The sequence below is a fragment of the Vipera berus genome (assembly GCF_964194415.1).
Source record: "Vipera berus genome assembly, chromosome: 3".
Taxonomy (NCBI): domain Eukaryota; kingdom Metazoa; phylum Chordata; class Lepidosauria; order Squamata; family Viperidae; genus Vipera; species Vipera berus.
This window is the reverse complement of record NC_138204.1, coordinates 48970306-48993035: the sequence shown is the minus strand read 5'-3', so window position 1 is coordinate 48993035 and position 22730 is coordinate 48970306. Positions and strand designations below refer to the sequence as shown.

The 22730-nt window shown below is 37.6% G+C and overlaps 1 protein-coding gene across 1 annotated transcript in view; it reads left to right on the top strand.

Moving 5' to 3' along the window:
- The window catches only part of PPARD (peroxisome proliferator activated receptor delta), a 52215-nt gene extending 29485 nt beyond the window's left edge, over positions 1-22730 (top strand). The window contains exons 5-11 of the mRNA XM_081325209.1: positions 2761-2888; positions 6157-6396; positions 8338-8489; positions 11297-11435; positions 12879-13081; positions 14406-14856; positions 17718-22730. Of these exons, the coding sequence (XP_081181335.1) occupies positions 6261-6396; positions 8338-8489; positions 11297-11435; positions 12879-13081; positions 14406-14856; positions 17718-17965 (1329 nt within the window). The 5' untranslated portion in view covers positions 2761-2888; positions 6157-6260 and the 3' untranslated portion in view covers positions 17966-22730. The remainder of the gene's footprint in view (positions 1-2760; positions 2889-6156; positions 6397-8337; positions 8490-11296; positions 11436-12878; positions 13082-14405; positions 14857-17717) is intronic.

Genomic DNA, 22730 nt, shown 5'->3' with positions numbered 1-22730 from the left:
TCTGTGTTATCTTACTTTATTGTACATATTTGCTAGGAGTAATTTATCCAATAAATAGCTATTCATCCAGGGTCTGTAATTCTTTCACATAGTGCAGAATTGCATGTGATAAAAAAGCTTTGTTCTTAGAATGTAAGTTTTAATTCCATAACAGTGGCCAGTGTTTTGTGAATGTAATTGGTACCATTTATCAGTAACATGCTTCTGCCGTTAAGATGTTATTTTGTGACCTGATGTCCTTGGGAAGTTTTCCAGAGGTTCTGGCTATCCCTAGCAATAATACTGGTACATAGCAGCATTTCCTGTTTTGCAAGTCTGTTCAGCCAATGTATGGGTTTCTGCCAATTAGATGCAGTCTGTCATTGGATATGATCTAGGATAGCAGTAAAACCATGGTGGCAACTATTATCATTTATAAATAGGAAAATAATGTACTTTGTGGAAAAAATTGTTTTTCTTTTTAGAGATTCAAGTACACAAAGCAGATACCTATTGATAACTTCTTTTAAAATGAGTTCTGGGAATAGGTTGCTGATTGATGCTTATGTAAACACAATAGGTACAATGTACTACTTTATTTCCACTGGTGTCAGTGAAAATAGGAATACATGTCCTAGAATTGTGTTTGTTCTCTGGACGTTTAGAAACCTGACTGAGGTCACTCCATATAAGGATTCTGCCCCTAGTTTGAAAGCAGCTTCAGATCCCCGTGATCTTATAACACTGATATCGTTAAGAGCAAAACCTATTTATTTCTGGTTCAGAGACAACATATGAAAACTGCACTAAAATAAATTATTTTGTTTTTGTTTTGAGTACTTGATGCATGCTTTATATACTAATATCCTATTCTGAACATCTTTGAAACATGAATACCTCAATCACTCCATCTCCTGAAATCAAAACAATTATTACTATCTTTTTCTTCAACTACATGTTCTATGGAGGTTTGGCTGAATTTACGAGGAAGTTAAGAAATTTGTGGATGGTTTGCAACCCCACAGAATCGATTCTGGGTTGCAGGTAGTATTCTTGTCAAGTTCTCATTTCACTTTTTCAAGGCTGTTGTATGCTCAGGAGGTGTGATAAGGATCTGTAAAGAATTTACAAAATATGAATCAATCCTGGCTGCGTTTTCCTATTCCTGCCTTTGCAGCAACACTATTGGAGCTGCTGCAAAATAGTTGATATCTGCATTTCCCCCCCCCCCCCCCAATTCATAGTAACATTTTCACAGAAATGGAAGGATTAATACTTTTGCAGCTGGGTAGGTTCCCTTATATCCAGATTTTTTTTCCCCATGATAAAATGAGAGCCAGGCAAACACATGCCACATGTATTAAAAATGTATATGTGGGATAAAATTTCTAATAATTCATTTTTGATGTATGTGGCGAGGATGAAGGTTTCTGTTACTTCAGAAGCAGGGCATTGACTGAATCTCTCTTTCTCCCTCACCTCCCCCCTTTCTTTGTGTCTTTCTCTCTCTTTCTGAATTTTTAAGTCACTAGGAAAGAGCACAGATTAGTTCATGATTCCCTGCAGCTCCTGTTCTCTGTGGTGAATTTAAATTGTTCAATATACTGTTTTGTTTTTTAAAAAAAAAACAAATAAACCATATTTCTTGCTAAAGCAAGGAGAATACACAATACCTTTCCCTGGACATGTGCTTTTTAAACAAAGTTTAACATTTATTATACATACTTGGATTTTTTTTAAAAAAAACATATACCGGTAGTTTATTGTTTTTTAGTAGCTGAATTCTAAAAATCAGAGCGAGCATCTTCAAAGATATTTTCCTTTTTTATTTTTCTCTGTTTATCATATATAAAGTTATATATTTTCTAAAATAAAAATAAATATATCAGGATAGAAACTGGGAGACCATGAATTCTAGTTCTGCCTTGGTAAGCCACTTCTGAAAACCTTGCCAAGAAAACTGCAGGGACTAGTCCAGGAAGTTACCAGAAGTCAACACTGATTCAAAGGCACAAAAGCAAACAAATCCTATTCCAACTATTTTTGTGATGTGTTCAGTGTTGCTTCATCTGTTTGTTTTATTTATTAAAGAAAATATATTGTGAACTATAGGTAGGCCAGCTGCATATGTGCAATACTGTTAGAAATCAAGAAATTCTTAAATATTCAGCACTTCAGCACAATATTCAGAAGTTGCTTATCTGGCTTGTACAGCTGTTGGAGGTAGACCAAACATGTGGCAAACATTTAGGATAAGAACACCTGCAGTTTATTTTTTGCTATTGGCACATGAGATAACTATCCTGTTTAATATCACCTGTTCCTTTCTGCTTTAGATTTTACTCGTCAGAAACATTTAATGGGGGAGAGGTGGGAAACTAAAGATCCAGATAGCTGAAACGGAACATTCTCAGCTTTATTGCTCTTAAATTACATCTTGTTCACTAATCATAATGTTGCTGCTATAAATTCAAAAGCTTGAATGAATCTCCCTTGAGCATTTTAACTATTGTTATCCCAGGATTGTTAGCTGACAGTAGCAGAAACCTTTCCTAGCCTACTGACTTTTTAAAGTCATTTTTTTTAATTTCATGTTGTAAACGACCAAAATGCCTTGCAGCACAATGTTCATTTGTGTCTGCTTTATTTTCTGCTTCAGTTGCTTTTTTTAATTACTTATAATTGTTAACAGCTGCTTTCTGATATGTTGAGTTAGCTAGATGTCTGGTCTTGTATTTATCTGAAATAGATAAAGGTTTTAAATGAGTGTTAATTTCACAGGAACAAACCCCTCTGCCATCTTGGGAAGTGAGAAGTGTTAACCCCACTCATGACTGTGGAATTCTGTGTTCCTTTGTGACAATAGCTATATGGGTGCTGTATCCTGTCCCAAAACATCCTGATTAGAGGTAATTCTTTTAGAAAAAATGTGAAATAGATCTTGTTGATGTGGTCTGATAATTTCAATAGAGACCTGTCTTCAGTTTGAACATGAGTCTGGAATATTTTACAACTTTACCTTTACAATGGATCAGATTTTAGGTACTGTGTCATACATGTAGCTGCATCTGTATTTGACCATTATGGAGGTAGTTTACACTTCATACCCCTTCATAATTATAACATCTATCTTATTGTGATTTTGTGGCACCATATTATGGTGATTTTATCATGGTTTTATCTTAGTATTTTATCTTATATATTGCGTACAGAGAGAGAGAGAGAGAGACAGACACATACACACACAGACAGTTTTCCCAAAATAAGACTGGGTCTTATTATTATTATTTTGGCCTTCAAAAGAGGCACCAGGTCTTATTTTCAGGGGATGTCTTTTGTACTCACCTCCAGCACCAACAGCCCTGTCCAGCCGTTCCATTTCTTCTGTGGCTGAAGGAACAGCTTCATTCTGCAGCTGCATTCTGGCCTGCATTTTGCAGTCAGGCTTTTCCGGAAGGCCACTGCAGCCAAGTACCGAGCTATGGAATCCATAGCTCGGTTCTCGGCTACAGTGGCTTTCCGGAAAGGCGTGTTACGGAGAAGTACAGACTTGGCTGCAGAAGACACCACAAAAGAAGTGGGCACGGCGAGGAGCGGCCTGGCTGCAAGGTAAGCACGTGCGGGATGCAGCTCCACCCCCCCCACCCCCGCCCTAGCTTGATTTTAGGTATGTGCCTCGCCCCAAAATGAGGGCTTATTTTGGGGGTAGGGCTTATATTAGCCCCCCCCCAAAGTCAAGCTAGGGCTTATTTTCGGGGTAGGCCTTCCTTTTGGGGAAACATGATATATATGCTGATGTTTTATTAAAACTTACATTTGTGTTTCCATGTATATTGTGTTTTATTATTATTGGATATCAGTGATTGCCTGACCTCTGTAGATGCCATGTGCTAAATAAAAAAATACATGTAGCATTATGCTGATTAGATGAATACATTTCCCAATTTTAATATGGCCCTGTTGAGTTGAATTTAAAGTGCCTATAACCTATAAGCAGTCCTATAGTAGCATTAATATCACATTTCTTAGTAACCAGTTGTCATTTGGAGACTTATAAGATTTTGTACAGTTATGATGAGTATTCTGAAGAAGTTGATTAGTTTGTTATACAGATTGTGTTAGAATTTCAGAATGGGATTGATTGTGTGCTGCTAGAATAATTTGGACGCGGTGGCTCAGTGGGTTAGGACGCTGAGCTTGTCGATCAGAAGGTCGGCAGTTTGGCGGGTCGAATCCCGAGTACCGCGTAACAGAGTGAGCGCCTGTTACTCGTCCCAGCTTCTGCCAACCTAGCAGTTCGAAAGCACGTAAAAATGCAAGTAGAAATATAGGGACCACTCCGGTGGGAAGGTAACAGTGTTCCGTGTGCCTTTGGCATCTAGTCATGCTGGCCACATGACCACGGAGATGTCCTTGGACAAGCGCTGGCTCTTCGGCTTTGAAACGGAGATGAGCACCGGCCCCTAGAGTCGGAAACGACTAGCACGCATGTGCGGGGGAACCTTTACCTTTACCTAGAATAATTTGCAGTTAGCAATCTTTAATTTTATTTTCTATTTGCTCAAAGAAATAGATTACTCATTATAGAAACATTTTAAGGAATGTCCTGGAATCATATTAAGCTGGGAACATATAGTATGTAAATTCTTACCAAAATACAAGTTTTATTACTTTGATGGAATTTAAAAATGAAAATAGTCTAATAGGAGATTAAGTAGTTCTTATATAATATTGATATTTTTTTCTGTGTCTAGTTTCATCTCAATCCACCTTAATATGTATTAAATGCTCATCCTGAAGATACTGCATTCATTTTATATAGCCTTTTTTAATCAAGCAATTGTTTCTAAATCATGATGAATAGTTTCTCTTTTATATGTGATATTTCCTGCAGTGCAAGTGTGCGAGGGGAAGCCAAAAATAACACTGTATGTGAATGGAGCCTTACTATCCATCACCAGGCTCCACAGAAGGCTCTGCATTTTTCTCTCTTTTTCCATAATAAAACAAAATTAAAATAATTGTCTGAGGCCAAGATTGCAGCAGTATCATTTTTGATCTCTAAAATAAAACTTTACAAAGCTGCAATAAGAGAAATAGTAAATATGTATCAGTTGTTCAGATAAACTATATGTATATCATTTGTCAAAAGAAATTGATAGAATACAACAATAAAAAAAAATCTGAATTTAAAAGAGGAAATTTAAAAAAAAAACTGAAGAAGTAAACAAAAAAAAGAGGAAGATTATAAACACCAGAAAACAATGATCAAAAAAACTACCAAGGAAAAAAAAAACAATTTCCACCAACACTGGCAAGGCAACTTACTAAACATAAACAGGGACTTACTAAACATAAACACCACACTCATTTTCACTGATGATATCATCTAGTGACGTCACGCGACGTATCGGGACTGTTTTGCCATTGCCGGCAGTGGGGTGGGCGTGGCTCCCACGTGACACTTCCTTGACACCCTTGCTCTAAAGTCTTAGTTTCTATTTAGGGGGCATGTTTTTTTGAATGAGTGCAGTGCTACACAGACAGAGTTTAAAAATATCTTCCATAGCTTTCTGTTTTTCAGTTATCAAAGCATTATGGTCCACAGGCCTTTCCCTTCTTTGTATTTGAGCTTCGGATGGCCCAAAACCTCCAATCCTTTCGCCGCGGCCTCAAAACACTCCTGTTCCACCAGGCTGACCTGGACTGACAGGCATTTTAATTAATTTATATTTAGAATTTTTAATTTATTTTTTAATTCTTTAATTTTAATTTATTGCACAGATGATTTCAATTTTATTTTTAATCATGATTTCTGTACTTATTATATGTTTTGTTGTTAGCCGCCCTGAGTCCTTCGGGAGATAGGGCGGGATATAAATCCCATCAATCAATCAATAAATAAATAAATTTGAAATACTAAGACAATTTGCACTGAGGATAGAATTTATATATTTTTCTATAAATTATATAGATTCTTATATATTTGACTTTTGCCCTGTGAACCGCCCTGAGTCCTCAGGGAGAAGGGCGGTATAGAAATATTATTAAATTAAATTAAATTAAATATATCTGGGATAATTGGCCATGAAATGCTAAGAAAGCATCGTAGCAGCATTATTTCTGTTTTTTAAACTTCTAATGCTCTTCTGTGTGTTTTTCTTCTTTTTCATGAAGGTTAGCCAGAACAGCTTGGTAGGGGCCCATTTCCAGAGAGACGTGGATGATGCCAGAACTATGACAGGGACTGCAGTCTTGGCATTGAAGGGAGGTGATCAGTTATGGAACAGTCAAAGGAGGAAGTACCTGAAGTCAGGAAAGAAGAGGAGGAAAAGGAAGAGACAATGAGGGCAATAAGTGGAACCTCAGAGCCAAATGAAGGTCTAGATAATTCGGTACCATCTGCCAGGTATACAGGTAGGTTGAAAAAAGATATTAATGCCTTAGAGACACTTAAAGGAGCAATGGACATAGGTTGAATACTTTTTTTCCAGTAATTTGTTCTCAGTGGGATGACAATTTCCTTATGATTATAACAATTTTTTACAGACTTTAAATATTAATCCCTAGCTTTCAAATATATTAAGAAATTTTCCTTTATTTTTGATTTGCACACTTAGTGCGCTTTGGGTCCCTTAGATTTAGGACCCTGGAACCATGCCTTCTCTTTAGCCACACCTGCTCTCTGGAATGAGGTTGCCCCTGAGATTTGGATGCTCCCCACCCTGTTGTTATTCAGAAGGGCCTTGAAGACCTGACTTTTTGCCCAGGACCTTTGTGAGGGAGAATTAGGAGCTTCATCCTTCTCCTATCTTTCATTATTGAGAATGCTAACAGCACTACTCTGACAACTGAAAATGTAAATGTTCTGCAAGCTCTAGCAATAAAAATCAAGGACGATAGTGAAAAGAAGCAGGGCTAAAATATAAAGAAGATTAAAATAATGACAACAGGTAAAATAACCTGCCTTGGAATTGATAATGAATAAATAATAAATCATTTATTTTTTTAGGATTGACTATTAATAGTAAAGGGACCATCAATAAAGAAATAGATTATAGACTAGCATTTAATAGAGTAGTAATGAAGGCCTTGGAAAAGACATTGTATGCTGAGATGTGTGTATAACTAGAAATATGAGAATTGTGAAGGTGAGGATCTTCTCCTTAACACTCTGTAGAAGAGAAAGTTGGACTTTAAAGAAGCCGGATAGAAAGTATGATGCTTTTGAAATTTGTTATTGGAGAATAGCATGGATAGCCAAGAAAGCAAATAAATAAATAAATACCATGAATAATGAAGAAAAATACCTTAATTTTCTCTTGCAACACTGATTGAAATCCTTGCAATTTGATCACAACACATAAACCATCTTAGATAGATAGGTAGGTAGGTAGATAGTCTACTAAGTGAATCAGTACATATTGTTAGTATATAGACATCGTCTTTTACCTTTATAGTCAAAATTGAAAAAAAATACTGGATGAAGTTCATATTATAAAATTATTTTGTACTTAAAAACAATCTGAATTTCTTATGCTACATTAACATATCATTGCGCATTAGGATTTGAACATATATGGGTCAAAACATAAATAACAGCAAGCTTTCAACAAAAGTTGAAAAGAATATGATAGAGTAAATATGATTCTGAAAAAAATAAATATTTTAGGCTAATGTCTGCCAAGCTTTGTTGCAAACCCATGTTCAAATTGCTGGACACAAAGATTGGGATTTTTCCCTTTGAGATAGTTGCTTCCAGATTTTGCATTATAGTATTTGCGATATAGTACCGGTAGTCATCAACTTACAACCACAGTTGAGCTTGGAATTTCGGTTATAAGTTAAGTTATCATGGACATTAAGTGAGCATAGTTGTTACGCAAATTGCATGATCATACATCTAAATACAGCTTATCCAATGGGGCAGTTTTTGCTGGAAAACAGCAAAACATGATCATGTAATTGTGGGAAAAAGCAGTGGGAATGACTTGTGACCTCTTGCCAGCTTCCCATTGATTTTGCTTGTGGAAAGCTGGCAGGAAAGGTTTCAAATGATGATCAAGTGATTACAGGATGCTGCAACCATTATAAATGTGAGCCAGTTGCTAAGTGCCCAAATTGCAATCATGAGACCACAGGGATGCTGCAGTGGTTGCAACTTAGAGGGCTGGTCATAAATCCCCTTATTCAGCACTATTATAAGTTTGAATGATCACTGAATGAATGAGCATAATCAGATTTAGTAATTACAAATGCAAGGTAAATAAGCAAAGCAAAAAGGCCAGAGATTTGTACCAAATCGTACTTTATTGCAAAATTACAATGTAATACCTTCTTCATTCTGTTTCCGGATAGATCTTTCCCAGAGTTCGTCTCCTTCTCTGTTGGACCAACTCCAGATGGGCTGTGATGAAGCAAATTCAGGAAGTCTAAACATGGAATGCAGAGTCTGTGGTGACAAGGCATCAGGGTTTCATTATGGGGTGCATGCATGTGAAGGCTGTAAGGTAAGGATAACACAAATATTAGATATAACCTTATGAGAGGTAGACTGTGGGGTCCTTGGTGCTCTCTAAGTTTGGAGGTCTTCTTGCAGATGTTTCATTACCAAATTAGGTAACATCATCAGTGCTAAAAGAAAGTGAGGTTTATTCTTATTTTTATATACTAGTGGTTGCCCTGCCTGTGTTGGTGAATGTGTGGTGGGGTTCCTTGATCAAGCTATTGTCTACTGTTAGCTTGTTTGGGTGTTAATCTCTGTTCTTATGGGCGTTGATTGTTGGGGAGGAGGTGTTTTGGGCTTTTTGATTGTCTCTTTTGAGTGGTATGTAGATGTTGTTTAACTCTATCTGCCCGTTGATGGCTAATTTATCTGAGTACCAAGCCTCCAGGAATTCTGTGGCGTTTTTGATCTAGGATTGCTTACAATTTTCCAGTTGAAAATATGGTTGACTCTGTTCATGTGTTGTGAAATAAAGGAGTTTTCATCATATCTTCTGTCTGCTAGTTGGTGTTCACAGATATGCTGTGCCGATCTTCTACCTGTTTGTCCTACATAGTGGCTGTTATGGTCCTTACACTGTAGGTTGTAGACGACTCCTTTTTTAAAATCCTGAGTGTGCTAGTGTTTTGATTTACTTAGGATGTTTTGGAGGGTTTAGTTGGTTTGTGTGCTACGATGATGCCATATGGTCATAATAGTCTGTTGTGATTTCTGATATGTTTTTGCTGCATGGCAATGTTGTGCTTTATGCTTTTCGTAGCTTGTGTTGGTTGAGTTATGGTGCCTTGAATGGTCAGACACTTTTTGATAAAGCTACATGGATATCCATTTTGTTGAAAGACATTGTATAGTTTCCTTTTTCCCAATGTTCAAGGTTGCTGCACTGTCTTTGTGCTTGTCTAAATAGACAAGCTTTTTCTTGTGGGAGATTGAATTGTTACTTTGAAAGTGGAGCACCTGGGTTGTGTGGGAAGTTTTTCAACAGATTTGTGTTTCTCTTTTACCATCACTGCCTCTGCTTATGAGGATATCTAGGAAAGGGAGTGTGTTGTTATTTTCTTCTTGTGAATTTTATTCCTTTGAAGATGTTGTTGATAGTTTTGTATGTTTTTCTCTAGTTGGGTCTTTTTTATTATTAGCATTGATGATGTTATCTAATTCGGTAATGAAACATCTGCAAGAAAACAACTGAGATAAGAGAGCACCAAGGAGGCCACAGTTCACCTCTGAGCAAGAAATATTCTCTAGGGAGGGAAAGATGGAACTAGAAAATGTGGAAGTCCTTTTTTTGTTGCTGCTGTTACTTTTCATTGAATCTCTCCTCTCCCTGGCTGTATGTGATAACTGAAGCAAGGCCTTTGTGTGCACAGAGATGGGAAGACTCACAGTTTCTCACGTTGGAAGAATGGGTGGTGCAGTTAATGGAAGTAGCTGAGATGGCAAAATTAACTACCTTGATTAAAGAAAAGATTTTGTCTAGCTTTGTTTCTACGTGGAAACCACTTTTGGAGTTTTTCATAGAAACCAAACAAATACTAATTTTGGGATTTGACAACTAGAGTTCATGAGTATAGAAATATAATATAGAAGTTTAGATCAAATGGTTGATGTATATTTGTAACTGAATCAAAGAAAGTTGGAGTTCCCTTCTTTCTGTTTTTTTCTCCTTATTGCTTTGCATCTTCCTCTTCCATACTTGTCTTTCCTTTTTAATTCTTTTTTTTCTTGTTTATTTATTTTAATTATTTAGAGGATTTATATGACTGCCCACTCTGGGCAGCTTAAAAGCAATAAAAACCCAAGATAAAAAGAATAAAAACAATAACCTCCCACCCACCACCCACCCCAGGAATAACAAGCAATCAAATGAGCCATTTGATGGGTTCCAACCCACTCTGGGCTCCCCAGGACCACTGGCAGAACCAGATCTTCAGAGCCTTGTGAAAGAGTGTCAAAGTGGGGATCGGTCTAATCTCTGCAGGAATGATGTTCCAAAGAGAGAGAGCCACCATGGAGGCCATTATTCTGGGTCCCACTAGACGTACCTCCTTAGGAGACCGAATCCGCAACATTCCATGCCTCTTTCTAGTGGGTTGGGTGCATGTCATCGGGAAGAGCAGTCCTTCAGATAACCTGGTTCCAAGCCACAAAGGGCTTTAAAGGTGACAGTCAGCAGCTTGAATTGCACTTGGAATTGCACTCAAAAATCTGCAGCCAATGCAACTCCTGCTGGAAAGGTGACACTTATGCACACCTGGGTCTGCACAAAACCATACAGGCCGCTGCATTCTGAACCGAACTGGAGCTTCTGCAAGCTTTTCATGTTGCAATAGTCAAGATGGGAAGTGAGATGGGCATGGGTTTATATTTTATTTTTTGAAGTATTTTTCTTCAAAGAAGAAGGCTGCAGGGCACCTATTAACAGATTTTGTTCCTCATGGTGAATGCTAATAGTGTCTACTGGTAAGTAATAACAAAAAAGATGAGACAGCAAAGATGTTGAGAAGTTGGGATTTGTTGATTACAAGTAAAGTCCATCTGGTGGTCACTTGTGAAACTGCATGCCTGCTTCTTTATTTTACATATTAAACTTATTTGTTTAGGCTTCCCCCCCTCCCCATCATTATTTTCTTCATGCATATTTTCATCTTGGAAGGTTTTTTTTGTAATATGTTTAAGATATCTACTTATTGCTGAAAATATTGTCCTAAGATTTAAGGTGATAGTAAACCTGGCACTTCTGAAACGGCTATTAATATCAGAATGAAACATCTTTTTGTTTCCAACATCTGTCTTATCACATATCAACAGGGATTCTTTCGTCGAACGATCCGCATGAAGCTAGAGTATGAGAAATGTGAGCGGAACTGTAAAATTCAGAAGAAGAACCGAAACAAGTGCCAGTACTGCCGCTTTCAGAAATGCCTTTCACTAGGCATGTCACACAATGGTGAGATCTCCCTGCTCTTGCTCTGGATAGGGGTGAAGCATAGAGTTATAGTGAGATCAGTGGAATTATACATTTACTATAAGATAAAATTTAGTAAAGGGAATAAATTTGAGGAATACCTCTCTGGGTAGACTTCTGCTTTGAAAAAAGATATATTTAAGGCATGTGTACCCTGCATACTATTTTAAAATATTTTTTAAAAAAATTACAATAGCTAATAAATCATTATCAAACAAAATGGGTGGTAAAAATATCATTTGAGCCTAAAATAAAAATATGGTTTGTGCGTCCCAAAATATTAGCCCCTGAATTAGTACATTTGCATTTCAAATAAAATTGGTTTCCCTATGAAATCTGTATAAAATTATTCTAAATAATTTAATTGTATGTCTTTGTTTCTTTTCTTAAAGCATTTTGAGAGCGTTCAGTATGTTTCTATGTGTTGATGCCTATGTTGCATTAAAAAAAACTAAATAAAAATCCTAGGGTATTTATATGAAGGCACACAGTGATTTTAATGCAGGCTCGTTGCACCACGCAAAGTTTGTATAGTCAGTGTCCGACAGGACAACTGTATGGGAATTCGGTGAATGCTGGCCCTTGTTCAAGGTTAGATGGCACTGCAGTAAAAGCTCGGCTTTTGACTTATGAAATGGTTAATCATACAGTAATCTACAGTATGTCCAAACGATACTGAATTGAAGACACATGAACTAACATTTGATCACCTGATCCCAACTGGTATATGGACTGACCAGAGGCAGAATGATTGCATTTGCTTTAGAGCAGTAGGTAGTAGTTTTCCTCCCAAGCTTGCCTGTGTGTAGCAATATGTCTGTACTGCTGTGCCATAAATTTGAAAATGCCTACTAACTCAGCCTTTCAGTGAGCACAAAAGAAGAATGGAAAGTTTCTTTCCACCAAAAAGACATGCCTTTACTTGCCTGGAGAAGGATATGCTACCTTGCACTCCTCATCAGCATTGTACTTGGGGAGGTAATTATCATTAACTGTGTCGCCCTGCATGCATTTACTTTTTTGTGGAATGCCCTTAGAAAGATATTGTTGTTTTTTGGATTAAAATGAATTCATTTAAAATGAAGCTTTGTCTGGGAGCAGGTGTGGGCATAGTAACTTGAACAGTAGATTAGAACCAGGTGACCTCAGTACAAATCCCACTCAACCTATAATGTTTATTTATGACCTTGAGCTAAAGTCTGTCTCGCAGCTGTTACGATGATAAAATGAGGAACATTGTATGTATTTTTTTCTGAACTCTTTGAAGAAAAGGTGGAATATAAACTGAATAAAAACAGATCTATATTTTTCTATAAGAAAAAGAAAAAGTTTTAAAAGATAACGATGGCAAGTTAATAAAAATAACTGTTCTTAACCTTTTCAGCTCAAGGTTTTTAAGCCTCCTGCTTTGTTTTGTTTCTTTAGCCATTCGTTTTGGCCGCATGCCAGAAGCTGAAAAAAGGAAGTTAGTGGCAGGACTGACAGCTACTGAAATCAGCTGCCAGAACCAGCAGGTGGCTGATCTGAAAGTCTTTTCTAAGCACATCTACAATGCCTACCTGAAAAATTTCAACATGACCAAAAAGAAAGCACGAGGCATCTTAACTGGAAAAGCCAGTAGCACCCCTGTGAGTACCTCAATTCCAGAGGTTTACATAGTGTATTAAGCAAGAAAGATATTCTTCCAAAAAAATTAGTATATACCCATATTTTAAAAAATTGTTATTTTTTAAACTATGAGTATTATTTAAAAGATTTAGGTGAGATTGGTGTGCTATATTTATAGAGAATTAAATGAACTGCCAGCAATTTACATTCCAGTTAAAGCTATATATTAAACCTGCAATTAAAATTTTAATCAATAGAAATGGCCAACAAATATAACCCAACTTAATAGAAATCATATTTAGGTTTCAAAAGCTCCACAAAAAAACTTTGGAGTCCTATGAAAAATCCCAAGATACATGCTAATCAGACCCCTCATGGGAGGCTTTTCCACAGGGCAGAACATCCCATAAAGGCACTTCTGGGGCCCCACTCTTCTTACTTCCTGCCTATGGAAAACCCTAAGTCAGGGCTTTTCAACCTTTTCAGCCACTGTACCACTTTTAGGATATGGCAACATCCGAGTACCACCAGTCACCTAGCAAGGTGTCAAAAACTTGATTAAAAAAAAGGAAAAAGTGATGAAGTACAAGTGGCACTTTTCCTCCTCTCTGAGGTTTTCATTGTTGTGAGCATTTCTGTTGAGGATTGGCAGCGGGGGTGGGGTAGGGGGTTTGGTTTTTATTCCCCCCCATCTGCTGGGTGGTTGAAGCAGGTTTTGGTCACTTCACATGACCCTGGGACACTGTGACTGTCATAAATCTGAATCAGTTGCCAAGCATCTGAATGTAAATCACAAGACCCCTGGAGATGCTGCAACATTCCAGCTGATCGGTGCTTCTTCTGGGCTCAGAAGCGCCAGGATCAGTGCCGAGCTCCAGCTGGATCCTGGCGCTTCCACTGAGCCCTGACAACCCTGCAGCTCCAGCCGTCTCGCTCAGGCTTGTGCGGTGCTGCCACCGGCCCAGCTCATTCCCTTCCCCCACTACTACTTTTCTAGGATGGTCGCATACCACCTGCCAGGTGCCAATGTACCACAGGTGGTACCCGTACCACTGCTTGAAAAGCCCTGCCCTAAGTATTCCCACCAGGGATGACTGCACAGGATAGACTGGTTTTACTGTTGTCTTTTTTGAGCTTTAATGAAGACATAAATTGAACCTTAGTATTATTATATTTATATAGTTCCATATTTTCATATACAATAAAAAATAATGATGTATTTCAACCTGGTTTGACTAAGCTACGCTTAACTGAAGAATCTGGTTCTCTGTACATTGTCACACTCTGCCTCTATGGCAAGGTTTCTCATTACCAAATCCTAACTTTATACGTTGTTCTTCATAGCCTTTTGTGATTCATGACATGGATACCCTGTGGCAAGCTGAAAAGGGTCTGGTGTGGAAACAACTGATAAATGGGATGCCGCCATACAAGGAGATTGGTGTTCATGTTTTTTACCGCTGCCAGTGTACATCAGTCGAGACTGTGCGGGAGCTGACTGAATTTGCCAAGAGCATTCCTAGCTTCATCAGCCTCTACCTTAATGATCAAGTAACTCTCTTGAAATATGGGGTGCATGAGGCCATCTTTGCTATGCTTGCCTCTATCATGAATAAGGATGGACTCCTGGTGGCCAATGGCAATGCTTTTGTGACACGTGAGTTCTTGCGCAGCTTGCGCAAGCCTTTCAGTGAAATCATGGAGCCCAAATTTGAATTTGCTGTGAAGTTCAATGCCCTGGAGTTAGATGACAGTGACTTGTCTCTGTTTGTAGCTGCCATCATCTTGTGTGGAGGTGAGAGATTAAAAAAAAACATTGAGCAATGGGGAGAGGTAATTCATTTTTAGCAAGAGATCAGATTCAGAGCACTTGATAAATCATTCCCCTGTCACTTTATGTCACAATATTGGGTAACAGTTTCACAGTGTATAATTTAAATTAATGTCAAAAATCTATTAGATACCTTTCAAAACTTTCCTGCTATTAATAATGAGAGTAATATATGTGTGGATATAAAATCAATTTAATATCAATGATATTAAAACTAACTGTATAATAAGCTGAGTAAAAATATTATCAAGCAATTTCATTCAGTACTAATCAAATCTTTATTACAGTCATAAACCAGGATATATTTACTACTACATTTATTTGTTAGATCCTGCGCTTCCTACAGAACTTCAAAGCATCATATATAACATTTTCTCCTCAAGTTTTTCCATACAATAACATGCTAGCAAAATTGGCTGAGATGGCCCAAATAGCCAACTGAATTTTCATCACTGAGGATGAATCTAGGACTTCCTACTCCTAATAAGTACTTTAGTCACCACATACTCTGACAGTATGTTAATGTTATTATTTTAAAGATCAGTAGTAAAAGTTAAGACTCAATTGAAAAGCAAGAAGGCATGTATTGCTACTGAGTGAAATTAATATAGTGTAGTCCAGTCATTTAATTCTTGTAAATTTTGGCTCTTATTCTATTGCTATAACCAGACTTCAGTAACTGAACTAAGACTCCTTAAGCTTCTCTGTCACTTTTGTGAATTAATAAAATTAGGAAAAAACCCCATAATGATGGGGGGTGAGGTGTTACCCCCCGTCGATAGGGCTCACAACTTGGGCGTTCTCCTGGACTCACGGCTCAGTTTTGAAGACCATATAGGAGCCGTGACCAGGGGGGGCTTTGCCCAGGTTCGCCTGGTGCGCCAGTTGCAGCCCTATCTGGACCGAGATGCCCTGCGCACAGTCACTCATGCGCTCGTGACCTCCCGATTGGACTACTGCAATGCTCTCTACATGGGGCTGCCCTTGGGGACCACCCGGAGGCTTCACCTGGTGCAGAATGCAGCCGCGCAGGTTGTGATGGGGGTTTCCTGATACTCCCATGTAACACCTCTGCTCCGCGAACTGCATTGGCTTCTGGTTGCCCTCCGGGTGAGATTCAAGGTGCTGGTGATGACCTATAAAGCCCTAAATGGCTTGGGTCCGGGATATCTGAGGGAACACCTGCTGCCGGCATCAAGCTCCCTTCGTCCTGTGTGCTCCCACAGGGAGGGTCTTCTCAGGGTACCACCGGTAAAAGATTGCCGGCGGACAATACCCAGGGGGAGGGCCTTCTCTGTGGGTGCGCCTGCCCTTTGGAATCAGCTGCCTGTAGAGCTTAGGACTGCCCCTGACCTTTGCTCATTCCGCTGGGACCTGAAGACCTGGCTCTTTGAGCTCTCTGGCCTGGTCTGAGCATATTAATTGGGATTTTAACTGTTTTTTAACTGGGGTTTTATTGTAAGGTCTATATAATTCTTTTTAATTGATTTTAAGTTTTGTAATTGTATCTGTTTTTTAAAAAATCTTGTGAACCGCCCTGAGTCCTACGGGAGAAGGGCGGTATATAAATTGAATGAATGAATGAATGAATGAATGAATGAATGAATAAATAAATAAATAAATAAATAAATAAATTTCACTGGTGTTCTTTTTTTTTTATTTTTTTTTATTGAAAAGTTTTAAAATACAGTTTTCCTTTAAAAAACCCCCCTCCCCCTCCCTCCTCCCCTCCCTATCTCCCCCCTATCCCCCCCACCCCCTCTCCCTCCTCCCTCCCCTGCCTCCCCCCCCCTACTTCCCCTCCTCCCCCCCTCCCCCCCGACTTCCCAGAGCAAAATACAAGGTATATATCTAAAAAGCAATCATAAACAATCATATACTAACAATTATAAACTCTAAAATCCATCACTCTCTAGCTTATATAGAGTAAACCAATCCTTAATAATACTAAATATGTATAAAGAACTAAAATAAAAGAAAACTAGCGTCATTCCCATCTATGTTCTTCCACAATTCACTATTTCCTAAACATATTCTCATTTACACATCACAAGCACCTATCCCTATTAACCTCTCTAGCCAAAATAGGCTATAATAGATAGTTCTTACACAAGTGTTCTCACTGGTGTTCTTATATATATAATGAATTGGTATAATTTGGAAAAGTTTGTTAATTGTAAGAATGAGTATAGCTATAAGTATAGAGGAAAATTATCTGGGGAGAAAACTCTGTTCCCATCATCTTCAATCAGCTAAGCCAGTAGTAAGAAATAATGAGAACTGAAGTCTAAAAATTTGAAAGGTGTCAGATTGCTGATCTTTAAAGGAAATGATAGTTTTGGACGTTCTTGCTTATAGAAAAAGAATTTTACTGTCAAGCAACCTGTTTGTAATGTTGATAAAAATAATCTTAAAAGAGAAACTTCCATACAAGAAGGCAAGCCTAAGATGATTTTTTAAAAAATTTTAAATATTTATTTCTCCCTGAAGAAGTAATGGGTGGAGCACACAGTCATGCTTTTGTGTTTTGTTATTTTGCTTGAAATTGGTTTTGTTCTCAAATCTTGCTGCTTTTCCTAATTTTTCTGCCATCTTTTATATTCAGCAGCATTATGATTTGGCCCTGAAGTTATAGATATGTTAAAGTCTAGGAGAGGATGTTTCATATTAGTTAATGTTCCTCCTAAGCATGATACTGTGGAACAAGCTAGCCTGACATTTATTTTGTAAATATTCCTGAGAAAAATAAATGTAGAAATTTTGAAAAAACTAAATTACAAAGTCAAATGCTTTATAAATAACTTGGTGTATTTCTTTTCTTGTAGACCGCCCTGGCCTAATGAATGTTAAACAAGTGGAGGCGATACAAGACAATATTCTCCAAGCTCTTGAGTTCCATCTACAAGCTAATCACCCAGACATTCAATACCTCTTTCCTAAGTTGCTGCAAAAAATGGCTGACTTGAGACAGTTAGTGACTGAGCATGCACAGTTGATGCAGAAGATCAAAAAGACAGAGACAGAGACTTCTCTGCATCCTCTCTTACAGGAAATCTACAAGGACATGTATTGAGGAACTTATATTTATCAAATAGGTGAAAGCCATGGAATCCAGCAAATGCTTGTATATCAGCAAAGAAATCCCTGCGTCTTCCATTTCTTTACTAGAATTACTTTACTAGATGATTGGTCTATGCCAGGGGTAGGCAACATTGGGTCTTTTATGACTCGTGGACTTCAACTCCCAGAATTCCTGAGCCAGCATGGCTCAGCTTGGAAACCTCTCCCTTTCCCCTCAGCATGGCTGGCTCAGGAATTCTGGGAGTTGAAGTCCACGAATCATAAAAGAGCCAAGGTTGCCTACCCTTGCTCTATGCTGTATATGGTGGCTTACAGTAGAAAATTTGAAATTTACCACTTGGTATAGACCAGAGGGCTTCCGTTAACATACACTAAATGAAACTTAATTTGTTGCTACAGTTCAGCTCTTAGCCCTATTCCAGAGCTGCTGAGGTATTTACTCACACCCTGTAAATGTACTTGAATTGTTATATTAGATAACATGAATTGTGCCCAGATTATTATAGCAAGTAGTACCTTTAATTGACAGGTACAAAAATAGCACTTCCATCACAATCCTTACATATTATTTTTATATTTCAACAATTTTGGCTGGCCCTAAGAGTAAATTATAGGATATTACAAGGAAATTATATGAATACAGGTAGTCCTCAACTTACAATAGCTCATTTAGTGAGCGTTCAAGACGATGGCACTGAAAAAAGTGACTTATGGCTCTTTTTCACAGTTACAACCCATCCACCATCCCCGTGATCATGTGATCAAAATTTAGGTGCTTTTGGTTCATAATGATGAGCACTGCTGTGTCCCAGGGTCATGTGATCATCTATTATGACCTTCTGACAAGCAAAATCAATCTGGAAGCCCAATTCACTTAACAACCAGGTTACTAACTTATCAACTGCAGTGATTCACTTAACAACTGTGGCAAGAAAGGTCATAAAATGGGGCAAAACTCACTTAACAAATGTCTCACTTAACAACAGAAATTGTGGGCTCAGTTGTGTTATAGGTCGAGGACTAACTATATTAATTTCCCAAAGAAATATCCAAGGGTAGCATGATGAGCATGAACACTCCTTGCAGAAATTCTTTTAACTGGAAAGGCTTTTGGTTTTCAGACTCAGTGCACAAAAATAGACGTGTGTTCTGGCTGAAAGGCTTGTCCCTCCACATGGGTTTTTTCATGCCTCTGCTCATTCTATACTGCAGGTTGTTGAAGCTCTTCATGAATTAGTATAGTGCTTGCTTATTTACTTAGAAAAGTGGGCTTCCCTCCTCCTGTTCAGATACTTGACCAGTAATGAGCTGGGTCTGAAAAAGAGTGGGAATGGCATTTTCTCTTGGATAATAGCTGCCAAAACATGTTTGCATCCTTCATTTCAGCTAAGGTAGCTTTAATGTTGTCTAAAGTTTGAGAAAAAAGAATCATCCTGATCACCTGAATATTTCACTTTTGGGGAAGGGAGAATACAGTGTAAGAAAGATTTTAAAAGGCAGCAGACAGATTCCTGTGAAATCAGGGTGATTTACGGATGGTAAATAAAGTCAGTAGTATTTTATTTTGTGATCTGTGATGCAGCTTCTTATCATGTCCTTTCCAGGAGGAGGATTCCTAATAACTGCAGTTGTGTCTTTCCCACAAGCACAAACACCATCCGACCTTTCTTAACCAGTAATTAGGAATACAGGTTATCCTTGACATACGATCATAATTGGGATCAGAATTTCCATTGCTAAGTAAGGCAGTTGTTAAGTGAGTCATTAAGTCAGGGGTGTCAAACTGCTGGCCCACAGGCCAGATGCGTCATCCCAAAACTGTGCCCACCCCATTGCTGGCAATGGAGAAAAAGCTCCAATACATCACATGACGTCACGTGACATCACGAGTTTGACATGTCTGCGTTAAGTGATTTTACAACCTTTTTGCCATAGTTGTGAATCATTGCAGTCAGTAAATGAATCACGCAGTCATTAAATGAATCTGGCTTCACTCATTGATTTTGTTTGTTGGAAGCTGGCTGCGAAGGTTGCAAATGGCTACCACATGACCCTGGCACAAGGTGGCCAAGTGCCCAAATTTTGGTTACCAAGGGCCCAAATTTTGATCACGTGACCATGGGGATGCTGTAACCGTCATAACTGCAAGGTCTGGTCATAAGTTATTTCTTCAGTGCCATTTTAACTTAAAATGGTCACTAAAGGAATTATTGTAAGTCAAGAATAACTTAATTGTTTTATGGTAACTTTTCCATGTTCAGAAAACTCTTAACAATTCGATGGTCTTATCAAAGATTCACAACAATTTAATATTTCCCAAGCATTTGAATTGGATTACAATTTTGGCTTTTTCTTTCATGATTGTTTCTGCTTTATTCCATAGGTGTGCCAGACATTTTTTGTTAATATAAATTATCACCATAGGTCTTCTTTACTACAGAAGATTCTTGAGTGTAAGGACTTTATTGTCATATTGATGTGCCAGTAATAAGGAGTAATCATGCCTACACCATGTTGATTTAATGTGGAGTTTGTTAGACTTCTTGCAAAATAGATCAGCATGGTGGTTGAATGTGGCATTAAGAGCATTATCATGTAATTGTGGTAATGTTTTTCTTGCTACATTGTTAAGTGGATTCTTAACTTTCAGAGAAGAAAAATTACTAAAAAAAGAACCGGGAATACCAAAAATAGTATATCTACACATGTATACAGCAACAGAATTTTAGATGATGCAAAAATTACTTAAATTGGCCGGTTATCCTGACATTTCAGCTCAAATCATGTAGATTTTCTGCTTGTTCTACATCATACTTCAGTTTTTCATTTCTAGATTTAGGTATAGAAATTGACAAAGAACTTTAAGTCTTAATTCATGACACTAATAACTGACAATATTTTCAAACTGACTTCTTTAAAAGTACCACCATTTTTTGGGGGGGAGGGGGAAATGAAGCAGTGTTTAGCAAGAGCTTTACATGGAGGAAGCCTCCAATTCACAAAACCAGTTAAAAGAACCATGAGGTGAGTGATAAGAAAGTTTCCTATGCCTATGTGTGTGCGTGCGCGCGCATTAGTCAAAAAGCAGTTTGACCTTGTACAAATTAGCTTTATATGCTTTTTGCTCTTAGCTATCCAAGAAGGAAAATACTAAACAATTGGTCTGTCTTTCTGAGATACAAATAGCAGAAAGAAAAGATACACTTTAGGCAACCTGTACTCTTGCTTTAGCAAAATACCATTTTTAGGCTAGATTAGAACAACGTAAGGTTACCATTTAGAGATGAGGACTAATTTGCAAATAAGCATGTACTTTAGTGAAGGAATCCCAAATTCTGTTTACAGGTAGGACTTGGGGAAGACATCTGAAATCCTGGAATACTACTATCAGGAATCACTGTAAGCAGTACTGAGATAGGGCAACTTTCTATTTTGCCTCATTAGTTTTATATTTAGCTGTCAGCCAATTAATATTCCATTGTGACTCATATAATTCAGTAGACCCAGAGCTTGGGTATCTTTTTTAAAGAAATAAATGCTTTTTTTTAAAGTGATCTCCAAACTGAAATAATTGAATGGAAATTTGAATTGGGCAGCCATGTTGCTTAAATTTTATTATAATCTAGGTGATTTACTACCAATTTTTAAACAAAAACCAGAATGAATTTTGCAAGTGGTAGATACTCTTCAAGCCAAAGCATATTTTTTGGCATTAGGCTTATGTTTAACAACTTGCCTAATAGATGCATCCAGTTACGATTTATGAGTAGGTTGATGAAGCTATTGGAAAATGGATCAATGATTTTCTCTGCTTCTTTATGTCTGTGATTGCAGAAAGTATTCTCCTTCGTTGGTAGTATCTTTCTTGCTAGAAATCCATTTTTTAAAAAATATTGGTCCTTTCTTTGACAGCCACCTTACAAATCCAGACAACTAGACTTGTAGGAGACAGGTAAAACATCTTTTACTGGTGATAATGCTTTAAAATATTTAAGGGACCGTATACACATCTATGCAGAAATAAATTATTTGGAGATTGTTTTGCAGTCATAATATTCCTCAGTTACCTTTTCTGCTTCAACCATTTTTTCCATGTGTTCCAATTTCAGACTGCCAATACTATAGTTGCAAATCCTGTGCTGTTTTTCTATAGTAATTGAACCCATAGTAGTTAAATAATCTTTTGTGACCTTCATGCATAGGCTAGTTCAATTAATCATTTTGACATGATAACTAGCCAGAATGATGTTTTTCTTGCTAACTTAGAGGAAGCAAGGTGTTTCTCCCTTCTTCCAGCTCAGCACAGATGTACAGCATGTGCTTTTGCTGTATCTCTATTTCCAGAATGAAATAAGTGGCAAGTTCTACCTCTACAATGCAAGAGTGATGTGAAATGTATTTTATTATGAGAATTCATGCTTTAGGAGCCACCGGTGAGGAAATCACTAAAAAAATGGCTTGTGATTTTTTATATTTCAGTATCTGCCTTAGACCTTCAGTTTAGCCTGTTACTGAAGGCCTGTTTGCCCACATCTTGCTGTTCCTCAGGAGATGCTGGACAAATATTTGCAGCACTAGAAAAGTATGCACTTTTCTTTTTTCTTTTTTTTTCTTTTTTTGCTGAGAGTGTAATGTCAAAACAATGTAGCAATCCTCAAACTGAAATGTATATTTTTGCTAGAAGTTCAAATTTCAGATGTTTTAAAACAAATAGGGACTGACAACATAAAAGATAGAAATAAATATTTAAGAAATGA